Source organism: Genypterus blacodes, unplaced genomic scaffold (genome assembly GCF_046128005.1).
Source record: "Genypterus blacodes isolate CSIRO-AG114 ecotype Tasmania unplaced genomic scaffold, CSIRO-AGI_Gbla_v1 ptg000110l_1, whole genome shotgun sequence".
In the NCBI taxonomy this organism is placed as follows: domain Eukaryota; kingdom Metazoa; phylum Chordata; class Actinopteri; order Ophidiiformes; family Ophidiidae; genus Genypterus; species Genypterus blacodes.
Genome location: NW_027466914.1, coordinates 873,701 through 896,697, shown reverse-complemented (window position 1 = coordinate 896,697; position 22,997 = coordinate 873,701). Strand labels below are relative to the sequence as shown.

General features: G+C 43.4%; 1 protein-coding gene across 1 annotated transcript in view; it reads right to left on the bottom strand.

Moving 5' to 3' along the window:
* The window catches only part of ofcc1 (orofacial cleft 1 candidate 1), a 69,772-nt gene extending 50,067 nt beyond the window's left edge, over window positions 1-19,705 (bottom strand). Inside the window, exons 1-9 of the mRNA XM_076161062.1 lie at window positions 19,688-19,705; window positions 15,459-15,529; window positions 14,872-15,047; window positions 11,584-11,688; window positions 10,865-10,948; window positions 8,520-8,747; window positions 8,117-8,315; window positions 5,216-5,342; window positions 683-922 (exon numbers count right to left, since the gene is read on the bottom strand). Coding sequence (XP_076017177.1) covers window positions 683-922; window positions 5,216-5,342; window positions 8,117-8,315; window positions 8,520-8,747; window positions 10,865-10,948; window positions 11,584-11,688; window positions 14,872-15,047; window positions 15,459-15,529; window positions 19,688-19,705 — 1,248 coding nt within the window. The remainder of the gene's footprint in view (window positions 1-682; window positions 923-5,215; window positions 5,343-8,116; window positions 8,316-8,519; window positions 8,748-10,864; window positions 10,949-11,583; window positions 11,689-14,871; window positions 15,048-15,458; window positions 15,530-19,687) is intronic.
* Window positions 19,706-22,997: the final 3,292 nt, after the last annotated feature.

Genomic DNA, 22,997 nt, shown 5'->3' with positions numbered 1-22,997 from the left:
AAAGGCTGCGTTTTTACAGCAACATAACTTTTCTAAACACTCCGGCTCTGTAACTGCAACTGCTGGGACTGAGGAGGCGGCAGGGGAATCTGGAAATGCTGAAAACAAACTTAAATATACGGAGTGGTAGGTTCCGTTCTATTAACAGTGCATATTTTATTGTTTGCTTTTATCTGACAGGACTGTTTTTTAAGATCACATTATACTGAAATTTCCCATTGAATTTGACATCAAAGGCTCCCCGCTGCCATTGGAAGTGAGTATGTTTTAATACAGAGCCCCTCAGTGTCAAAATTGCTTTCAGATGAGAAATATGTTTTATATTTACGCCTATTTTTTTCCCCTGAATCACACACATTTTGTACAAAAAGTTTTCAAAGAAGCTTCTCACAGCAATTCGCTCAATAAAGGAGGGTGTTATTGAATGAACTCTCGCAGTCACAAATCACAGCCTGACTTCTGCAGCAACAGTTATGAAAGTCAGAGCCAAGAAATTACAACAACTATCTATCCAAAAGAGATGAAATAATTCAACTGTTATTGAATTGGAATTTTTGATTACTTGTGGACTAAAATTTTGAAAAAGTTCAACCAACCTTAGATAACAAAAACTTCCTTAACATCCATTTCTCATGGCCTCTACTTGTTCCTAGCATCTTCCCACTGAAAAATCAATCCTCACCATGCACACGCTCTGGTTGATGTGCAGCTCCGTGTCGTGGACCCGGCCTTGATGCCCCACCGGCTCCGTGGACGTGGCGCCCGCACGTTTCTGCTCCTCCGTGCTGCGCGAAACCAGCGGCGGACCCCCCAGACGGTTGTGGAGGGTCACAGCGACAGCGTAAAGGCCCCTGGGGAGTTTGTCTCTGACGGCCCTCATGCAACGCACGCACACCTCGATGGACTGGGGGGCTGTGTTGACCTTGAGTGGACAAGGACACGAATTCACAGAGGATTAGCTGAAATTTTGACGCAAGAACTGACATTATACATTTGAATTTGAATGAGTGAGGATATTGGGCACAGCTGGACAGAGGGCACCAACCTTCAGCCCAGACAGCAAAGCCCTCTCCTCTCTCACTCACGCAACAGTCATTATCTTAAACATCTTCTTTTTGTCTGTGTGTGTCTGTGCGTCCATGTGTGCATCCTGTGCCCCTTGATGCATTCCTCCACTACATGTTTACAATTACAGCGGATTTGTTTGTTCCTTGAGAAGCTGCAATGTATTTGGCCTTTCCGCAGCGTGGCAGTGGCCTCCTATTGCAATATGTGAACACGCCACTTCCGACCCTCCCTCAAAGGAGGTTATGCTTAATACTTCACATGCAGAAAACACAAATCCTCACTTTAGCTTTCTTTTGTCCTTGATATGCAAGATTGGCTGACACCAGGCTGTTGCACAAAAAGAATCTGAGCAGAATAAATGTTTTGGTCGAATTGTCACAATTATAAGTTGTATCCAGCCTTTAACGCATTGTGCTGTTAATGTAGCGAGTCGTTGTTTATCAAAATCAAACTGAGCTATTTCTACAAAAGTCTGTTGGTTACAATGTGGCAAACTATGTCAACCACCACCTGCAAAAGTAAATATGCACATCTTAAGCTGCCTCCTTGAGAACACAAAAGAGATGTTGACAGAGCAAAGTTAACAAGTCGTAATTGCTGTCAACAGTCTCCAGCTACACCAAGTTATCTAACGGTGACATCCTGACATGCGAGTAACTCCATTAACTGTAACAACAGTGCAGCTCCAATGCCAAGATATTGCTTCATCGCTACGGCTGCTGCGGCTTCATTTCCACTGGATGTGAGAGATGAACTACTGGCACTTGTTAGACAAAATACTTTAGAAATGTGTTGTAGAGTTGATTTTAGAGTGTCCCAATTATTTATATATATACACACACTGTATATTATTGTAAAATGTTACACTCTTATACTGTGTCCACATATGAATGACGATTAATGTCCTACAGGAGAAAGAAAGAATGGATTTAGTAGATATAGTATTTCAAGGATGTGTTCAAGTGGTTGTAAATCATTCTGCCTATCGCAAAGATCAGCGACAATGAAAACAAACGTGTCACCAAAACAGATGTAATTGCAATTATTGAAGTAAAAGCAGAATGTAAGAGTGATGAAAGGCCTCTGGAAACAAGCCAGCAGGGAGCGGTTTGAGGACGACACACAAGCTCCAAAAGGGCACCTTCAACCCAAAACTGTGTATCTGATGATTCTACGACGTGGGGTCACCTGCCTGTTAGACACTTCAAGTGGTATTTATTTAGTTCCTGCGGCCATTCAGATGAAGGCTTTCGAAACACCAGCCGACTGATGGCAAGCTCATCCCACCAACCTCCAGGCTACATCAGCCCACTTGTTTATTTGCTTATTTGTTTTAGTGACATGTGTCTTTTTTGGGGGGCTTAAGATGAGTAATAGGGTAAGCCTGCTTGACAGCTGAGTGTTTTATGTGACATAATGAGAGAACAATATAAATACGTATTCAGCGTTTGTCCCCTATGGCAAACCTCCCCTCTTCGACAATAAATGAAAAGTCAATCTGATTGAAACTGAGCCTTTGGTCGTTGTCATCGTCTCTCTTTAAACTTCAGCGGTGAAGTTAGTGGTCCATTGATGGAGTAGTCGGTCAGAGCGTCCAAAAGTTTAATTCGGGCCAAAAAAAAAACACCTAAACATGGGATTGTATATGGATACTTGGTGTGTATTCTGCAATCAGCTGGAGAGCGCACATCCACGCCACTTCCTTATGTGAACCAAGCATCTTGATTTAGTCATCAACCCTGCCAAAAACAGTTTGTCCGCCGTAAATAAATACACGAGCCAAAGTTTTACAGATACGCGCCAAGGCGATGATGGTAACAAGCAGGAGAGTGAGTGTGGTGAAGTAATCAAAGCTGCTGAATTGGGAAAACGTGATGATGGCCAATGACTTTCTGAAGTTTGGCTGTGGGGGGACAGGCTGCTAAAGGATCTCCTGAGAGGAAAACCAATGTTCTCATGAAGGAGGTGCCGAGCCAAATGTGTTTCGCAAGTCAAATTTAATTTTTCCAGAAAGATTAGAAGTCTGGTGGTCACTTTTGATTTGGGTGCTTAATAATGTGCAAATGTGTTTGGAACAAAATGAAGCAAAATAAACTCCTTTCATATGCTATCCTTCATATATTTGTTTTTTCTCAGAGTATGGGCATTTTGCGCTACATAGAAGAGAACAGTAGAGGAGAGAGAGAGAAAGAGGCCATCAATGGCTGCTGGTGTCCATTGCTGTGCCAGGAGGGAAGGTGTGTGCTGAGCCCTGCAGTAAAGCCCCTCAATCTCCTCGCCGTGAGCATTTTGAGAACCAAAAACAATTTGGGGAGGAAGTGAAATCAGTATAATTGCTGGTAAAGCGGTTTAGCCCACACATCTCACGTTTTGGGAGGAGGCGACGTCAGCCTCTGAACCCCCCAACCCAGGCGAGGCGGTGAAAAAGAGAGGACAAAGCAAAGGAACAGGGAGAAGAAATGATAACATCACGCCGGTGTACAAATTGTGCCGTGTGTGTCTTGAAAGCAGTCCTTATTATCATCCGGGGCCCGCATGCTCGCGCGGGGCATCACGGGACGACAGAGGAGGTGAAGGCGAAAGGTGAAGTGAGCCAATTTTCCATATCAGAGGTGGGTTTGTTTGCCCCGAGCTGGAGTTTGTGCCTAAAGTGGCGTAACGTCACAGCACTCCTACAGATGAGATCAAAGGAGCCGGCGAGGGGGATCCACCGCCGGTTTTGTTGGCAAGCGAGTCGGCCTCCCCTTTTTCCTGCTCCGGCGCCTTTTCACAGGCTTTCCGCACATTGACTGATCAAACACAGAACGCACTCTTAATAGAGGCGGGAAATGCCACATACAAAAACTTCCTTTCTCTCTAAGTATGGGCTAATATTCAGAGATTAAGCTTTCTTGTTAATTATTTTCATTTTAATTAGTAAATCTTAATTAACAATGAACATTTACCCTTAAAATTTTTTGGCTTTGGAATGAAGGAGGGGTGTGTGTGTATGTGTGTGTGTGTGTGTGTGTGTGTCTGCGTGGAGGGGGGGTTGAAGAAAGGAGAGAATAAATATGACAATCTTTTTGGGACCTCCGGGCAGGATTACTGATGCAGGCTGCCTTAGTTATTAAACACGTTCTAAATTAAATGCCTCCATGAATTTTGCACAGAAATATATTTTCATAGTTTTGCATGCCAAATGTGACATTTTATATTTCAGATTCATCTCGCCGCAGTAATTTTAGGGAAATGTCATATAAACAAAGATTTTGTCATTTACCAAAGGAAATTACTATGCGTGGCAGGTTTGGCCATTCCTTTCTCTCTCTCTCTCTCTCTCTCTCTCTCCCTCTCTCTCTCTCTCCCTCTGTTGCCCCCTATTCTGCCTGCGCCGGTTGTTTCAAGTCAGCAAGCCATAAAAAATCTTTATCTCAGTGAAACACAGCAATTTGGGAGATAATCGAATGGTGACTGGGGGGCACAAACGCCAGTCTGAGGAATTATACCACAATCTCCCCTGCATTTACAACCTTCCTCAAAGCCAGTTGTCACCCTGGAAGGAAAGCCCCCCGACTGAAGATTCATTACGTCTTTAAGCCAGCAGGGTGGCACGGCAGCCTCATCCCAAGATGCAACACAACGGCGCGCTCCTCCCACAGCCGGGGATGCTACGGCTAAAGCGGCATCTTTTCACTCACTCTCCCTCTCTCCTTTCAGTCCTCCTCTCTATCCACTCCCTCGTTTCTCCCTCTTCTTTCTTCGTCTCTTAAGGCTTCTTACTCCTACTGAGAATCTTAAACATCGCAGGCGCTCATCTACTTCTGTAAAATGTGCCTGTGCATTAAAATGAGGTATAGTGCATGAAAGGTGTGTATAGAAATGCACAATGTACTAAGTGGTGAAAAGAAACAAAGAAATGCTATTAAGGGAAGAGAAGTAGAAAATGGCAAACATAATTTTGTTACTCTCCATCAAATCCCATTCATCTCTGGATTTCACAGAATTACATCACTTGAGCATTTTCAAACAAGCAACCCTGTTTTTGGATGTAAACACTTGAGATTGAGGCACATCTTACTTCCAGTTTGTTTGCTTGTGCACTTGTTCAGTTCCCTATGTGTGTGTGTGTCGCAGTCTGGTGGCGGTGGTGTTTAACAGATCTCACCTGCCACGGAGTTCGTGCTGCTGGAGAGGAGGATGCTGGGAGCTCTGTCATCTGGCCGTATTTGGCCAACGCTTCCTCTTGGCCTTCCCCCAGCGCTCTGAGTGACGGGCTTTCGATGGTTGTGCTGCTACATGCACGCACACACACAGCCACAAGAACATAACCCTGTTAACAGCCACCTGCATATTGGACTCTGTTGTTTCACTCTGTAGCCAACAGCAGCTCAATCTAATAACACCACAACAAAACACTTTCCACTGGGTCTGTCTCCCGCGCTTTCTCTCTCCTCTCTCCCCGTCTCTCCTCTCTCCCCCTCTCTCAGCCTTTCAATCTTATCAGTGGTAACGTAATAAGCGGTTGCTTCGCTCTGTCTCCTCGCCACCTCTCTTAATTCCTCAAAATAAAGCAATATCACAGGGGCCCTGGCCCGCCTGTGACTGGGGATAACATGCTTGTAAAAGGAAGGCTAATTCAGCAAATAAATGCTCTGCATCAAAGGCAAACATTGGGTCTTTCTTTCCTTTCTACCCATCTTTCTCTCCCGCCTCTCTGTTCACCTATCAAAAGTATTACATGTGCTTTCATCAGTTCACAACAAGGCACATTGTGCTTCCTAATGCAATTACTCGACCTCCATTAAATCAGAAACAGTGGAAACAAATGAATTACACATTTGCTACAAAACCCACAAGTCAGCTCCGTGTCTTTTCTCTTTCATGGGCGAAGGGAGAGAAGTGAAAATCATTTCTCATTCAATTTCAGGCAGATGTAGCCCTAGGTGATGCGCAGAATGTCTCCCATGTCTAATAGCCACCCACCATTGATATCAGAAGGAATTTACAGGGTTCAAGGCTGCCAAGAGGAGGTCATCTCGCTCAACTCCGAACCACATTCATCTGACAGCGCTGGTGTCCGACTACCACCCACCCATAAAACAACCAAACGCGAGAGGAGATGCTGATGTATAGTTTCTTGATTTTATCATGTCAGCCGGCGCGGTAGTCCATAATTACGAAAAACTTAAACATGCTAAGACGATCGCCCGTGGGGCTCTCGCTACAAGCTGTGATGTGTGATCCCAGACTGAGGCGGATGGACCGAGAATTGATGCTTCTCCAAACCCAGCGACACGGACAGATTCTCGTGCCCCGCAGCCATGCTACCCACAATGCAATGCTCGCAAAGCCGTGGACGGGACATATGAATCACGTGCACTCTCAAATGTCACTGGGAATGCAGAACGCTTTCCACGCAATTAATGATTACAGTCATGTGACATCAATTGTACATATGGCAAGGAAAAGTGAATGGGGCCGAACTCACTGCAGCAGAGCGTTCAGCCTGGGCGCTGGTGCTTCTCGCGGCGCCTCGTCGCAGCCTCTCTGCAAGCACGGATCCTTCTGAATATTAAAGTCAACATAATTAGTGTCAAGTTCACTGTTAGAGGTTTAACTGACATTAATTTAAATCATATCCATCTACCTTAGAATTAAAGATAGGGAAGCTAACATTGTTGTTGCTGTGCGTCAATGCTGGTTTTAAAAAGGGACTCACATTCTTATATTCATCTGTTTGGAATACTTACAATGCTTGCTGCAGTACCACTGTGTACACTGAGTGAAAACAGACCAGTCGCAGATACTGGCCAAACACTCTGTGGCCTCATAATTGGTGTGTGTGTACATATACAACACATACTCCCAACTATACTCCACTGTATCATATTACTCAAACACAAGGTGCTGCATATGAAGTACATGGATCTGTACCTTAACTCTCCCACTGAAGAAGGCCATTAGTCTCCCCTTTCTCCCGGCCCACTCACTCTTCAACGGGTCCCTCTGAGCTGCTTGCTGGATCCATGCAAATACACAAAAACACACACACACAAGCACAGACACACACACACGCAGCATTATGAAACGTGTGACGCGCTATAATGGCGGAATTAAGCGCAAAAGGAGCAACTGTAATGCAATCTGCAGGCAATCGATACGGAGCCAGACCCTAAAGACATGTAGCGTTTGATGAGTACTTCTGCCAGTTTTCACATTCAGTCAGCACATTCACACTCGCCCCATTCAGGCGCATTGACACCGCTAAGTGACGCCGTCTCGCCCCGTTGAGGCTTTGTGCCGTCGCATACAGGAGAAAGAAATGCGCCATTATTTTTTTTTTAAATAGAAGTGAAATCTCTGGTGGTGTGTGTGTGTTCAATGGAAGGTGGGTGTGGAGCACAGCAGGAGAGCGCACACACACTCCTGACAGAATAAGATCCAGATACTGATACAGTACACAATCACCGCCGCTGATTATCCAATAAGGGAGGATGAGTCAACTGTTGCATTGTTGAGCCATTTTTCCCCAATCACGTTTGACTTCCTATTCATATAATATGATACTCTTTCTTTCCTTTCAAGTGAGATTAGAGCTCGAAATACATCGGAGAGAAGTCCTGCATTCTGTTTACATTATGCGTTAATGTTAGGGTTTCTTTGGAATCCAGACGTGAGACAATGGAAACCCCGTGGTCTTGTTTTCACTCCCGTTTTCTTTCCCGTAACCGATGAAATGCAAACGCTCGCTCTGTGAGAACCCGCGGATCTTAACCGAAGTTCGCAAAATCCCCTCGATGCTTGGAAACAGAGTTGTCACGCTCTATTTTAGGTGAAAAGACCAGAAGATGGGGAGAGAATCAAGGAAATTCCAGAGACAATACACAACAAAGACATATGTTAATTGTGTGTGGGTATAAAATGAAAAACAATCTACATGAAAGAAAAACAGAACTTTTCCAGGAAACAAGGAGAAATGAAAGGAAATTCGGATGCCACACCATCAAAGTAAAGGGGATATGGGGACACGAATGCACAAACACGCACATTAACAAACACACGGTACAGTGTGTCCATTAGCTGCTGATTCGCAGCGTAATGGACATGGACGACGCGCGGGTGAATGTGGGATGATGACACAGATATTCCCTCTTTGTAAGCGCTGACCTGCTGCAGTGAAAGGCTGCCAAGCGTGATCATGTCAGGCCGCACGCGCTCCCTCAGCTGCTGGGCGTAGCGGGGGATCACCTCCTCGGCTGAGCTCACTGAAAGAAATGACACAAAAGTGGGAAAAATTAAGTCTTTGTTTATTCATTTCTAGTCTTACATTCTGTCCTATGCTGTTACCTCATGGAAATCTCTCAAGAAAATACAAACACGTAACAGAAGAAACACAATGCCTGTCCAAGAGAGAAACCATTCATCCAAATTTAGAAGACAACGTTTAAAAAAGAGACAGCCAGCCTTACTTTTTGCAGTGCTCTCTCTGCCCATTACCATCCTGCCCATTTCCAGCCCGGCCTCCTCCCCAAACCCAGCGCTCGGCCCAGCCTGGGTTTTGGCAGTGGCGTCGGCCTGCGACGGCCTGAAGCCTGAGGCGTCACCGCAGCCGCCGCGGAGCAGCAGTCGCCGCTGAAGCACCGGATCACCCGCCTTCACCTCCAACACCTCCTCATCCCCGGAGGCTAGCAGCGTACCTGGAGAGATGCGCATCAGTGGGCACACGTGCGCACACACACACACACAGACAAACGTACACACATAAACACACATATGCTGATGAATGGACATGCAGAAGAAGACACACACACATTCTGAACACATCATATTCATTCAGCACCTTGAAAAGCACATTTTTACATGACATTTTGACCTCAAGATGTTGCTGTTTTCATGTCTATGTGCTTTAAATAACAATATCTGATGATGTTGACTTGAATGGAATTTTAACTCAGGGATCATTATGTCCCTGCAGATGAAATAAACACATGAATGGGCGTTAAATAAAACTCTACAGCAAAGTAGAATGTAGAGTGGACAACAGGATGAAGTGAGTAATAGACAACAACTAGTACTTAGTGACGCTACTGAGGACAGCATGGGAACAGTGTTTGTAGGGACAGTTTCACTTATAAGTAGCTGTGAACATACACAAGACATTTTGGTTATATACAGTATGTGAATTTTGCTCAAATATATTTACGGTTAAAAAAGGATTAGGACTGTAAAATTGCTAAACAGCCTAAATCAGAGCACAAACTCCTCACTGAAAGCAGAACAGCATCATCTATGGCTGCTAAGCTGCTGCTGGAGTGCATTTCCAGTTCTGCTGCGCTGCCTCGTTGCTAGCATGAGGAATTCTTTGAGCATCTGTGTATTCAACGTGTGCAGTCCAACATGCACAACAGCCAAAGCCGCTATCGCTGCCTAATGCTTTTCACGCGGAGGATATCAATGCCTGACGCCTCACAAGGCAGCAGAATGAACAGAATGCCCGTGCTGTGGTCTCTCATCCAGCAAAGCCGGAGCAACAGAATTTATCAAGATTAAAGAGGGAAGATGTGAGATCTTAAGACAGACAGACAGAAGGGATTTCTCCAGGAATCCCTCTGATAAGCACTGGCTACTGTCCATTTCATTAATACTTTGTCTCATTTGTGCTCTTGTCTTGTGAGATGTGTGCACGGTGCTTTGTGGTAGAAGCTTGAGGAGGTGAAGACAAAAGAACGAGCAGCGAGGCGACGAAATGTTCAGGAGCAAGTGCTGCCGCGCCGCTGCAAAGAAGACGTGCGGCCTACACCAGTGGGAGGCATCCATACAACGGCGTAAGGTGATTGTGTTCGAGTCTTTTGTCGTTCGTCGCCAACTGGCACTCGCCACAGATGGACAGTACAGAGGTGCAAGCTCCCTGTCTGTCTCTTGCGCTCTTTCTCTCTCTCTCTCTGTCTTTCCCTCTGTCTCTCTGCCTATTGCATGAAGGGGGACTGCTAATCCCAGATCCTCTTTACTTCTTCTGCAGGATTTCATGAACATTCCAAAACAATGGATGGGGCTGCTAATCTCGGCGGTACAGCTAAATCCTACACAATGCCAAATAATACAAGCAGGCTAAATTCGACCGTGTTGAAGCGGGTCTAAACCCATCACTTGTGTGCCGGAATTACAAGGAAAGATGCGCGTCATGTCAACAGGATCTGGTGCGACTGTCTTCGCCCGGAACAATACTGAGCTTAAACCACCTCAATGTTGCCTGTTTGGCTACGTGTTTAAGCGAAACGGAGCTAATGAGAAAGAGCCCGCCTACTGCCAGACAATGGTGTGTGCTTGGAAAGCAGCGACAGTCAGCCAGGGTCCATCTCTCGTGGCGTTCTTTGTTCTATGATGCTAGCTTCTGAGTTTTTGTCTGGGTAGTTTATGAGCCGAGTTCTGAGTTGTTCTTAAACGTACCTAAAAAAAAAAGAATCGTCATGGCAATTAAAAGACAAAAAGTCATCTTAAAGTTTTACAGCAAAGTTAAATAACAATTTTAGAACATTAACTTGCCGTTAAACTCCTGTGACAAAATGTGGAATATTTCTTTTTTCTCACAGATCATTCAGGGAAACAAAAGTAGGACAAAGACAGTTAAATAGGGATCTAAGGAATAATTGCATGTCCATAAACTCTCACCTGCCTTTCATCTTCAAAGGCGTTTTAAAGCCGGGTCTAAATTAAATTTGTCAAAAAAAAAATGTTGTAGCTTTGATGAGTTGATAAGAGATAACCGACTGATACCCAAGTGCAAAGATGCGTGCAGTAATAAGGAGGTACATACCGGGAATGTCTACAAAGGTGTCATCCTCATCCAGCAACGTTGCCATTGTCTGATACAGCCTGTTTTCATCTGCATTCAGCATGGCTACAAGTCCAAACACATATCAAATGAACACACCTTCAAAGCTGCTGGGAAATTACATGCATTCAAAATTACTTTCTTGTTATCGGAAGAGTCAATCTAAACCACATCTTAACATGTAAACCGTAGACATTAGCCGCAGCTGCAGAGGGGTAGGAATCAAGTGTATGCAGAGGGGTAATGAAATAGGAGCATTACCATGCCTGTTAGCCGGCCTGTCATCATATGATGAGATTTGGTTTGGCGAATCCTTTGATATTACACGGCAGTGATATCCAAAAGATACAGGTGAAATGGCTTCTCCATTAATAGCCATGTTTCATTATAACATGCATATTACTTGGCTCCCAAGAGCTCACTTTTAATAGGCCTACTTTAGGAGGGGGCTGCAAACTATTGATGTGACTCTGCGTGTGTCATTTGACAACGGATGGAAAAAGCCTTGGCGAAATGGAAACTGACCAATGATACGTGACCTTCATCAATGACAGCGAGATGGCGAGCCAATCTAGTGATGCCATCAGTTGGTGTATTTACATAGACCGTCCCGCCTGCACAAATGGTGGGCCGCTACGAGTGATCTCTCTCACCTCACTTTAATGAACCGAGGAGAACTATTATGACAGTGAATGGCATACTTAATTCCTGCTCATCTTCAGCATTGACCCCAGCCGCGCTGCGATGCCTTGGGTCTGTCTGCTCTGCCGCCGACGGGTCAAAGTAATTTTGGGCACGTTCATTTCCTGTGGAAAGTGCGGGAGGCGAGAATGAGAGAAAGAGGGGTTGGGAGTGGAGGGAAGGGAAGGAGAGAGAGTAGTACAGGTTCAGGTTAGTGGTTATTAGAAGCACATGAAGCGAAATGTTAATTTTCAAACCCGTACTGGAAGGGCCGGGGCAGCGGCTGCTAAGAGATAAGGCAGAGCCGAGATGAGATGGGAGTACAGAGACGGAGAGAGAGAGAGAGGAAGAGAGAGCGAGATGGAAAAAAAGCACTGGGTTTCTCAGTGCACCTCTCCACGGCCTGCAGTGCTCTGGGGCCTAATTAGCATGCTGCAAAAGGTCACGGCAGGCAATCTCTTAAATACGACTGCCATATGTTTGCCGTGTTCAAAAGGAACTAATGAGAAAGTCTACAAGCTCAAAAGTACCTGGAATTTCAAAGACAATACCTTCTAAATACTCTGAGGTCAGCGGCCCAGAGGACCGGGCAAGTTTGGAGGAGCAGATCCAAAGGAAAATAACCTGAGCCCATGTCCCATTGACTTCTTATTAGCAATCACTGACCTATGGGTATCAAGTCTGCTCCACAGAGTTTATGGGAATCCAATGGCTCCGGGGCTCTTTCTATTAAGAGTGCACCCCACCAAGCTGCTTTCTTAACCCCAAATCATTCTCATTACAGCCCTTGAATATTTCACTCAAATCTAAATTGCTTTACTTGTATTACTCAGTTTGTGCCGCCCAAAAAAAATGCACGGCGCATTAAATCGTGTTATATATTCCACACAAGGACCTGTGAGGGCACCGGCGCTCGGACGCATATAAATGTGCATGTTTGCATATGAGTCCCACCGCTCCATCAGCCCACTACCAAAAAACATCACGAGGAAGATCGGAGGTTACCGCAACTAAGTCCTTATCAAAGGCAGCAAAGAAGAAGAAGCCATACCAACCGTAAATTGCCTGTGAAATCTCACACGTTGAATCCTTCCACGTCGTTACCAGAGAGTTTGAACAATTCCTCTGCAAATAGCTCTGAGGTTATGAAACCCTTTTTTCAAACACAAATTTGCATAATGGTGGTAGCTTCGTGGAATCGCCTTTTTGAATCATATCTTTGATTTACCTAAATAGTCTGGCTGTCCTCCAGTTCATCTCTCTAATGAAAATTCCAATTCCCCGCTCTTGCATGTGCAATATGAATCAGTAGTTACTGCAGAGTGACTTCTGGAGAAGAAGAAGAAGAAATAATGGAAGACTTTTTGAAAAGCCAAACAAGAAGTGTCAAACATTAAGCGCTCGGCCTTGGCGTCGTCCTAATAAAGGCACAAATGTGTTCATTAAATTTACTCTCTCCATTCTAAAGGTAATTTTGTTAGCTATGATTTAGAATTTGTTTATGTGCATCCTATATTCAATGTAATTACAACAAACAAAAGTGAATTATAAATTCATAAACTGATAAAACACATGTCATGTGATATATAAAGTCCTTTGAGATATTCATGTGATATGGCTTTGATACCACTGTTCATGTTCTGCATATTTATAAACTCTTTAATTTGCACTCATGGTGAGCTTTACACGTATATCATGTGCCACATTTTGTTTTTGCAATTCAAGTGAAGAGAGAGGCGGGATCGCAGAATATCCCAGGCGACCTCTTTGGTTTGGAGTAACTTTGCCCACATGAGCTACTGGTGCAGAACCAATAGCAGGCCGGGTCTATAGTTTTGTTGCTCACATGCTGATTTGTGTACTGTATGTCATCCACACAGCGGGGAAATGTGGGGACTGAAACATATCCACCTATATAACAATTGTGACAAAATGGAAACACTCTAAGAGAGACATATTCTGAGTGATGAAGACAAGATGGTGGGTGTGCAAGACCTCCATCTGCCTCGATCCACGCTGCTGACGTGCCAGGAGTAGACATTACTGCCCCCTGCAATTTTTGTGGGCACTCCGTCTTACAGACGTGTATGCAAACGCAGGCCTTTAATGTTAAGAACAAACCTGGCCTGAGAGTAAGAACACAATACCCCATCACAACAGTTTCCCATGAAGGATTAATTTGAGATAGGGCCTCTCTGTCCAGCCCTCTTCCATAATTAGCATTTCCAGTCACATCATCTATCCCCAAACCGAGGCAGGAGGGGGCACAGACTACTAGTTACCCCATCACTCGAGATAAGATATACGAGAAACTCCTCTGCTGTCCTGGGACGACATGATGAAAGCTGCCGAGCTATGTTTTGCGTGTAAAAAAGTTATAAAGTCATCAGCTCATAAATCATTTTACACAGTTGCGCTTTGTTCTCCTTCATTTTATAAGGAGAAGAACATGATGCAAGGATGAACACGCCTACAAAGCAATGTTTCATTACTTTGAGTTTAAATTTAGCGTCATCTTCCACAGGAGTGAAGGAGCGTTTCATTAATTACAACCTCAGATGAGGCTTTATCCTGCTGTCTCAGAGGTGTTTGTGGTTTTGACTTTTTCCTCAACACATCTCAACAATAATTTCCGTTCATATTCCGGCCCACTCTGCGCACACACACACAAGTGCATTCTTACCTCTTGCCCATAAAACATCATGACAATAATTGATAATAATTACTACCTATGCGCAGCAAAAAGCAAAATAACCAGCATTAAATCAAAAATCCCAACATGTGACTCATCCCTGAGAAAACTGGCACGCTCGCAACCTTGAATGCATCCTAATTTACCATCCCATTCCTCAAGAGTTCTCCCTGACATACTGAATTATAAGGGGGCATATTCGTATGCCTGGCTGGCCTTAAGCCGTGTTTCGGGGGCGTTGCGAGTACACCGCACAGACAGCGGATCGGCTCGGGTAGCGTAGTAGCGTATGTAAATGCGCTCTCCTATGACTCCAGTCCACCACAAGGCATGTAGCCGAGAGTGGGAGTCAAGGCTGATTGTGTCGAGGGTACTTAGATAGAGATAGAACACCCACTACTGCAGCGTTCAGCGGAGGGAGAAGTTATACGAGGGTTGCTTGTTAGGACATGCTCGCTTTGGAATGCAGGGACCATAGGAATAGGCGCCCCCCACCCCACCCCCCCCTCCCTGAATATAGACAGAGAGAGAAGAAAGAGACAGTGAGTGAAAAGGTTAGATCAGGAAACGCATCTACTGTCAACAAATTTGAGACTAATGAAGAATGAAGCTTCACCTCTTTCTTTGGCAGGGGCTCGCAGCTCCGTTTTTTTGGGGTGAGCTGCGAGGGTGCTATCTGGCCTGTCACCTCGTATTTCCCTCCCCAGCCAATCCGGAGGAGCGGAGAGATCGTCGCTTCCTCCTCCGTCGAAGGCTGGGTTTGCTATGCCCACCACCGCCGCAGCACTCTCCCTCTCGTCGCCTGAGAAAAATGAGCAGAAATGTAAATAAAACGACCCAAAAAAAATGTTCAAATGATGACGCTAAACACAAATTCAGTAGTTGAGTCAGAGTGATAGATTTGGAAAAAAAAACAAAAAAACAAGCATATTTAATGACAAAAACACTTCTGTTGGTTTGATTTGCCTGGCCCCAAAATACACAAGTGCATCCTGCTTGAATGACACTAAAACACAATTAGGTTAAAATTAAATCAGAATCTTGCAGGAGGAGGAGAAAAAAAAAGAGAAGAAGAAGAAATGATTAAAATAATTACAAATTGCGCCCTGACAAGCAAGAGCAAAATTTAGCCCAAAGCCATTTGTCTGTAATTAGTTAATTAATCCTTACACAAATTATGAGCAATAACTCATCAAGCAGGACTCACCCATCAGAAATTCAGCCGACTTGGATTTCTTCTGCTTAGGTTGCTGCAGAGCCTTCTGCTGTAACTTCTGGAGGGAAATTGTTAAATGAATAAATTAGCTGCAGAATGAAGATCATCATTTATGATCCGCAACTAACGCAGTATTTTAAATATGGGACGACACTGAAATGTCATTTAATTTACATCGCCGCTAAAGGGGTCAAGCACTAATTGAACAACAGGAGTGGAAAAGAATTTAATCATAAATAGATAAGAAAAGTTGACATGAATGCGTAATGAAGGTCACATTAAAATACTTCCTCCTTGTGTCTGGAAACGGATGGGAAACAACGCTCCTCCCGGAACATTATGCGTTTCTGCACAAGCGTCGCGAGAGTGCGCGGACACGGCGTGCAAATGAGTATGGAAATCTGAGCTCGCTCCTCGTTATTTCCATTCACGCAAATTAAATATCTTGAAAAAGAAGGGGGAAGTTACTATTTAAATAACGCCATGACAGGACCCAGTGATGCACCCAGATTACACAGCATATTGCAAAATGTGCCAATCTGCTAGAAAACTCAATCATCAGGGAAAAGTGTTGATTTAATCACAGCATAGAGAGAATTTGGAGAAAGACCATTTATTTATCTAAAGCAAATTAGATTGTTTCAATTCAAAATATTTGCTTTATAGCCATACATGCTTGGATCCACGTGATTGTAAATGCTGCTGTAGGTGGTCCAGACAGTCCTGGGATGGAAAGAAGGAGGAATGTATGGGTTCCTTTGAAATCAAGAGTGTGTGGAACAAACTCCCCAGTCCCACATTTCTCTCATTTCTGCGGACGAGCAGAACAATAAGGATGCCGAGGTAAATGGCATAAGTAGTTGTTTTCGTTATGGATATGTTTATGTAAGGATGCACCATATAAAAGAGCTCCGTAGCTCAAAGCGTATGGAGCTTTTTAAGCATCATTTTATGCAGATTCCAATGATGAACTGTGCTCATGCCCATGAACAGCATGCATTTGTATACAATATTTAATTTCAAAGTCAAAATCAAGGGGGTTGAATGGGTAGGGGGCTTATTTCGACTCTAAATGACAGAGCAATTAAAATAGAGGAGGACGACTTCCAGACCAATCTGGTAAGAGGAGTTTTTGTAAATCTGTTTTTACATTCAACAAGCCCTACAGCAAGACATTCATTTATACCGCTGAGATTAATGCTTATCTAATTGTAACTTATTTAAAAACCATTTTCTTTTCGACTGGGTTCCAATCAGTTTCTCCGAGTTGCACGTACTGTGAGAAGAGAGCGCGGCCAAATTCAGCCTGAGCTGGATTTGTCTCCTTCCGTTTTCCTATTTTTTTCTTTATTAATTTCATAATTTACACCTTTTTCTCCATGTCAAATGTTGTTTGCCTGCATTTGCAAAACAAGGACGTCCCTGTCACAATAATATGAAAATTAATCAGGTTATTGAGGTAATTTAAAATTCATACATTCACAACTTGCTTTGCGCTACATGAGAATTAATAGTGTTGTTATGAACAAGACAATCATTAAGAAAATGAGCTGTACAGCACATAGCTTGTCAATTATATAAGCCTGTGCTTATTCTAAAAATCGTCAAATGAGCCTCTACACTAAATTTCACACCATACTGTAAGAATTTTGTCAAACATTTAACAACTGATACTGTGATCCGTTAAAGACATTGTTAGCGTTTATACTTTAGCAGCGTGAGTCATTTGTTTTTTTCCTTACAATTTTTTTAAGATAAAACTCCATTTATGTCATAACCCTAATGCACAGAATGCACTAAGCTTAATGCAATGTTTTTCATATCTATTCATACGGGCTCTGGTCATATTTCTAGTCCTACATCTGATATAGAAGCAAATTCAGAAAGTTAATTATCTCTATTTCCCGCAAATGTCAATAAGCCATCGGATGTGCATGACTGTATTCTAGCCTTTCTGCGAGTTCAATTACTGTAAGAAATACTTAGCATACACACGCGCAAAAGTACACAGAGGGAGTACTGTACATATGCACCCCGGGCTCAACGCTTTGGGTCGTTGTCACTAAAAATCTAATCCGTGCGGCACCACGTAGGCTCCATCTAGAGAGCAAAGAGGAATGCCTGGTTCTCGTCTCCCTCCCTCGACCCGACTGACAGTGACAGCGTGCTCCTTGTAATACAAGGACCGTTGTTTAATGTGCCATAACCGGATGGAACGTGCAGATGTTGCATTTCTACAACGATAACAATTCGTCGCTGACAGAAAAGAAAAAAAAGACATCAAAGGGGGCCTGAGAAATAAACTGGATGTGTTTCAATGCTGATGGCCTAAATATCTTATGATGCGCTTTTCATATTGAGATTAAATATATAAAGTTGAAGCTGCCGCGGCGGATTCATGTGCCAAGACATTTGGGTGCATTACAGAATACACATACAGTCGCATGTTAAATAGCCCCTGACTCTCTTCCCTCACCTCCCCCCTGTGTTTCTCCTCTTTTGTGCCAGCACATAAATTGCTTACTTAGCAGTCAACCTAAGAGAGAAATCATTTATAACCGGTGACAAGACAAATCCGTGATGATTTTTCCCTCCCTTCTTTTTTCCCCCCCTTTTAAATGTGATTGTTGTCAAAAGGAATTGAGCACAACAATGCCTTGTTCAGTTCTTGTTGCGTTCAAAGGCGTAGCTAGAAGGGCTTGGGGAAGACCGCTCGCTGCTAGGGGCTGGTGGGCACAGACCAGCTAGAAAGTGAATTTTGCATACTGTACGGATCATCGCCCAGTTCAGCCCAGTCACATTGAATCTGCCGTCAACCAATTGTGCTTCATGAAACCGTCAACCCTCATTTACGTCTGCCTGTTTTCTTCCCCGCGCAGCTGTAAACAAGGCCCCAGCTTTGAGCCGTCCTCTGTCGCCGAGCCTGCCGCGTGCCGTGGGGGGGTAGGGGGGTGGGGACGCGGCGGAGAGACGTCTCCCTCGCAACAGCCGCTTAAAACCGACCATTTTTCACACAAGCTGGGGAGACGCCCCCTGCTTTCCGTTAGAGACCATGTGGTTACGTCTCTTCCTGGTGTCAAACAAGTGTACATCTACAAACTGTGTGGCCAAAACATCACCTTACTGGCACTATTTAGTGTTACTGCACAGCAACTCTGTCCACCAGATCTCTAAACCTGGATAAAATTTGCACACATTGATAATCTATCCGTGGAAAAATCTAACCTGGGAAAAATGTCGGATTCATTTAGTGATTTGATTTTCTGTAAATCAAAGAACACCCCATTTCTTATATTTTCAATAAAATGTCTTTATCCTGTATCTGCATGGTTCTCCTCAGGACGAGTCCAGAACAATTAATAGCCACATCAGTAAAAATGTCACAAGAATAATCAAAACACATCCAAAGCATTTTTGTTCAAATCCCAAAAGATAAGACCGCCATTTCCTCTCAAAGGCACACATAGATGGTAATTGTGACCCGCCAAACACTTTCTTATTAAACAACAACCACGTCAGTTGGTGTAGACAGAAAACATAATTAGTATTCAAGCTTAATTAATCTACGCTGGCCCCCTTTAAGTGAATTAGTCAATTATTTATGCATGTGTGCTCCTTTGATGCTAACAGATTATGTATGTTACTGGGGAAAGAAAAAAAACCTTGAAAAATGACTTTGAGAACTTTCCACCAGAAAATGTCACTACAAGCTTCTGCTGTGGCTTAGAAATGCCAGTGAGAGCCATGAATGCTGAATGGAAAAGGAAACAAATGTACAGCCATACAAATTATCATACCCACCCCCAACGCTATGCCAGATATTCCAGTCCCAAGCAACGAAAACATCACAAAACACTGTCCGAAATCCAGGGCAGAGTGCTAAATAAATCAGCCAAATATGTACTTTTTGTGTGCCCTAATCCATGGAATGGAAATCTAACACAAGTCGGATCAAGGTCTTCCCTAGGATCATGGGAACTCTTTGGGATTTTCAAGAGCCTTTTTGTTTCTACCCTTGAGAACCAGGCTCTGGCCTCTGCACCCCTCAATCCCCCATTGAGAACCCAGAGGCAGCACAGAGGAATGTTAAATGTCAATGGTCAGACTGCAGCAGCACCTTCAGAGAGAGGGAGAGAGGGATGGAGGTACAGGGCCTGACCTTGGCGCGTTCAGATATGCAGAGCTACGAGGGGGCCAGAAGTGAAACTGTACTCACACTGCCAAAGGTGTCCATCGCTGCAAAGTGCCAGAGATCATCACGCGCTCACCCGGATCTCTGAACAATGCCTGCGAAATGAAATGAGGAAAGGGAAAAAAAAGGGAAAAATGTGGCAAAAACTGATGAAAATTGGAAGCAGTATTCTAAAATGTTCTGCTTTTGCTAATGTGTCTACATGGCAGATAATACAAAGTTGGTTGATGTTATTAGAGCTGGAATTTGGAGCCGTTTTATTAGCTCACTGGGAAATGTCGCACTGTCTCTCTGCTGCGTGTGTGTGTCTCAACCCGCTATCTCTGCATTGCATCTCAGAGAATAAAAGGACAATAAACGCAACTTATTATAACCGATAACAAATTATTGCTCTTATTATTCAAATAGTTTATTCATTTACATCTGATACAATATCATTTGGTATTTTTATCATCTTTTCCTATGGTAATTCACATGGCTTGCACAAGTTTCTGCTGAAATAGCAAAACAAACCCCAGGCAAAATGTGAAAGATTATCCCATACCATGCGAGCGAGGATGAAATGCTATACTTTTTCACACTGAACACTGCTCCACTGGGTGTGATTGAAAAACATGTAAAGCTATTGAATCTGTGGTTTGTATATGTGAGGGGAAAATGAGTGTTGTAACAAGTGGGCCAGTGTTTTTGTAATTGTTTCAAATTACACTTGGCGTAATAACTCAGTGAAAGCGGAGCCAGTGTGCGGTCCATACACATTAACTAGGGAAAGACCACAGGATATCCATGCACCTTATCACGGCCCACAAAAAACTTGATTGTGTAAACAACTGTGGAGAGAGAAACTCGTAGCGATCTTTCCAGCTGTGTCTATTTGTATCCAACGGTGCTTATCACAGGCTGCACAGAAGAGGGATAATACTTTTAGATAAAGAGGTACTTTGCAGCATTTCCTGTACATGTGTATCCCATTGCATTCAAAACACTTAAACATCCCTGCTTTTAATTTGCTGAATTCTTCTACTAAGTTACTAAAAATGAATGGGTGTGTAGGAGTGTGTGTGTGTGTGTGTGTGCATGTTTTACAAAGGCTGTAAAACTGTGATGCTGTGAGAAAAATAACATTTGTTAAGAATGTTGGCAAAACTTCATGCCTCCTGCCAAATACTGGCTCCCTGACCAATGAGATTGCCAACACCATCGTTAACATATAAATGACTGACTCACTTTTCCGCTTGAGGTTCAGTCTTTCGGTCAAAAGCCATATGCGAGTAGATGGCCGTACGTGCACCCAACCCCGCAGTCCTGCAGAGGACAACGCAGTTTTTGGACTTGAGTTAATCACAGCCGTTCTCATTCCAAAGAGAGTCCAATGTGTGATTCAGTGCTAAATTGTCCAATGTGTGATTCAGTGCTAAATTATCCCATGTGCTCATTTACAACACCCAACGCCAGCCAGCATGCAGTTAAAGTTCAAATCTATACTGGCTTAAATGTTTTAGTTTCTAACTGTACACATCTTCACTGTAACCTAGCAGTCAACCTAATCCCAGCAACATATGTGGAAGTTACCAAGAGAGTTTATCTGTGTGTGCATCACTTTTTTTTAAACATCTGTCTATACAAAATAGTTCATGGTAATGCTAATACCTCCTTTAAAGCAGATTTATCGACATGTTCTTATCATTGCATTATCACTGCTGTGCACACTGAGTGAAAATACACTGTTTTGTTCACTGGGTTTTTACACACTCTTCAGGCCTGCTCTGATTGGTCAGCTGCACCAGGCCTCAGCTGGTAACATATTATGAATGTTAATTTGCTTGCCTAAGATTTAGAATTCACACAATGTTCAACAACATTCCTCACGAAATGACTATCAAAATAAGGGTAAAATTACAGAAACATACACCCTTGAATCAATGGCCTGTTGACCCTCTGTCACACTTCCAGAATCCATGTTATCCATGTTCTGCATTATGTGTATCAATTAATGATAAAGTATTCATGCAGATATATGAACAAAATAACTGACCTGCTATATTTCTGAAATTGCTTAATAATTACACCAGTTACCATTACAGTTACCAAAATGTGTGTGTTGCTCCAATAGAATGACACAATACGATATCTGACACGCAAGACTTTTCTCCATATTTCCCACACATGCCCTGAGAATGACCATCTCCTCTGTCAACTAGTCGGCTAAGCTCAATCAACCCTTAATCCAGAATGACACTGGGGTCTGTGTTTCTATGGCATAGTGCGACCTGAAATCTTCTCTTGACATTTGTTTTAGCTCCACAAACTGGGATAAGGGCTGTAATTTAATAGTCACCGAGGGACGGAGCACCGCGCTCCAAAGACTGTTTTATTTGCTGGTGGACAGAGGTCTTTTCTTTTTGTTTGACAACAGCCAGTCTCCCTCAAGACACAGAATTCACGCAGCTGACAAAAGGGTCAGAAAGGGCCAGGCTCCTTATTCTTTGAGAGGCAATGGAGAGGTTTTGCATGCACATTTGCTCTTTTCGTATTTTTTGCACTGGTAAGTGTAAAGTGCACTCGCAGAAGGATATTTCAGATTCATGCAACACTGTTCTGTTTTATTTATGGAAATTTTTGTAATTGAATGTAACAGCTTTTGCTAGGGTTAACTTTAAGGAGGTAAGGCCTCACTGCTGCACACGAGCCTGCTGAATTATAACAACCTCAATTGCAACAAACTAGCACATTATATAAGGAATCAGATACATACATTGTTATTATCACTATGTAGAATGAGGAGGTTTGTTACCTTATGAGGTATGAGGTCCCATATTCACTCTCTTCATGGTCGGGCCACACCGCAGTTGCCAGGGGGACGACTCAGTGACACACATGCATCCACGTGCACACACAGTATCAGGTGACCTCCTCATGTTCACTCTGAAAAGAGAAAGTCTGTAGTGAATTATACAGTTTACAAACTAGATCCATCTGAAAATGCATCATTTCCATGTCAGGCTTCTCCCGAGACGTTTTTAATGGGACCATCTTCTTGATGGAAGTTAGAAAAGGAAAATAAGTCACAGAAAAATAGCAGATGAATAATAAAATGAGGAACTCAGTGTTATTCAATTTCACATTTAGGAGAAGTACAAATATCTGACAGTCTACCACATGCCATCACCAACTGCAACCGTTGAGATGTGCCAAGATAAAGTTTCTACTGTGTGACAGTCCCATCTACCAGATGGCATCGCTGTTTGTGTTTTAAATGATGTTTCATTATTAATGTGGAGTGTGGCACGCCGCTCCCTCAAAGACATGTTCACTTATTGTTTCAACAGAGTGA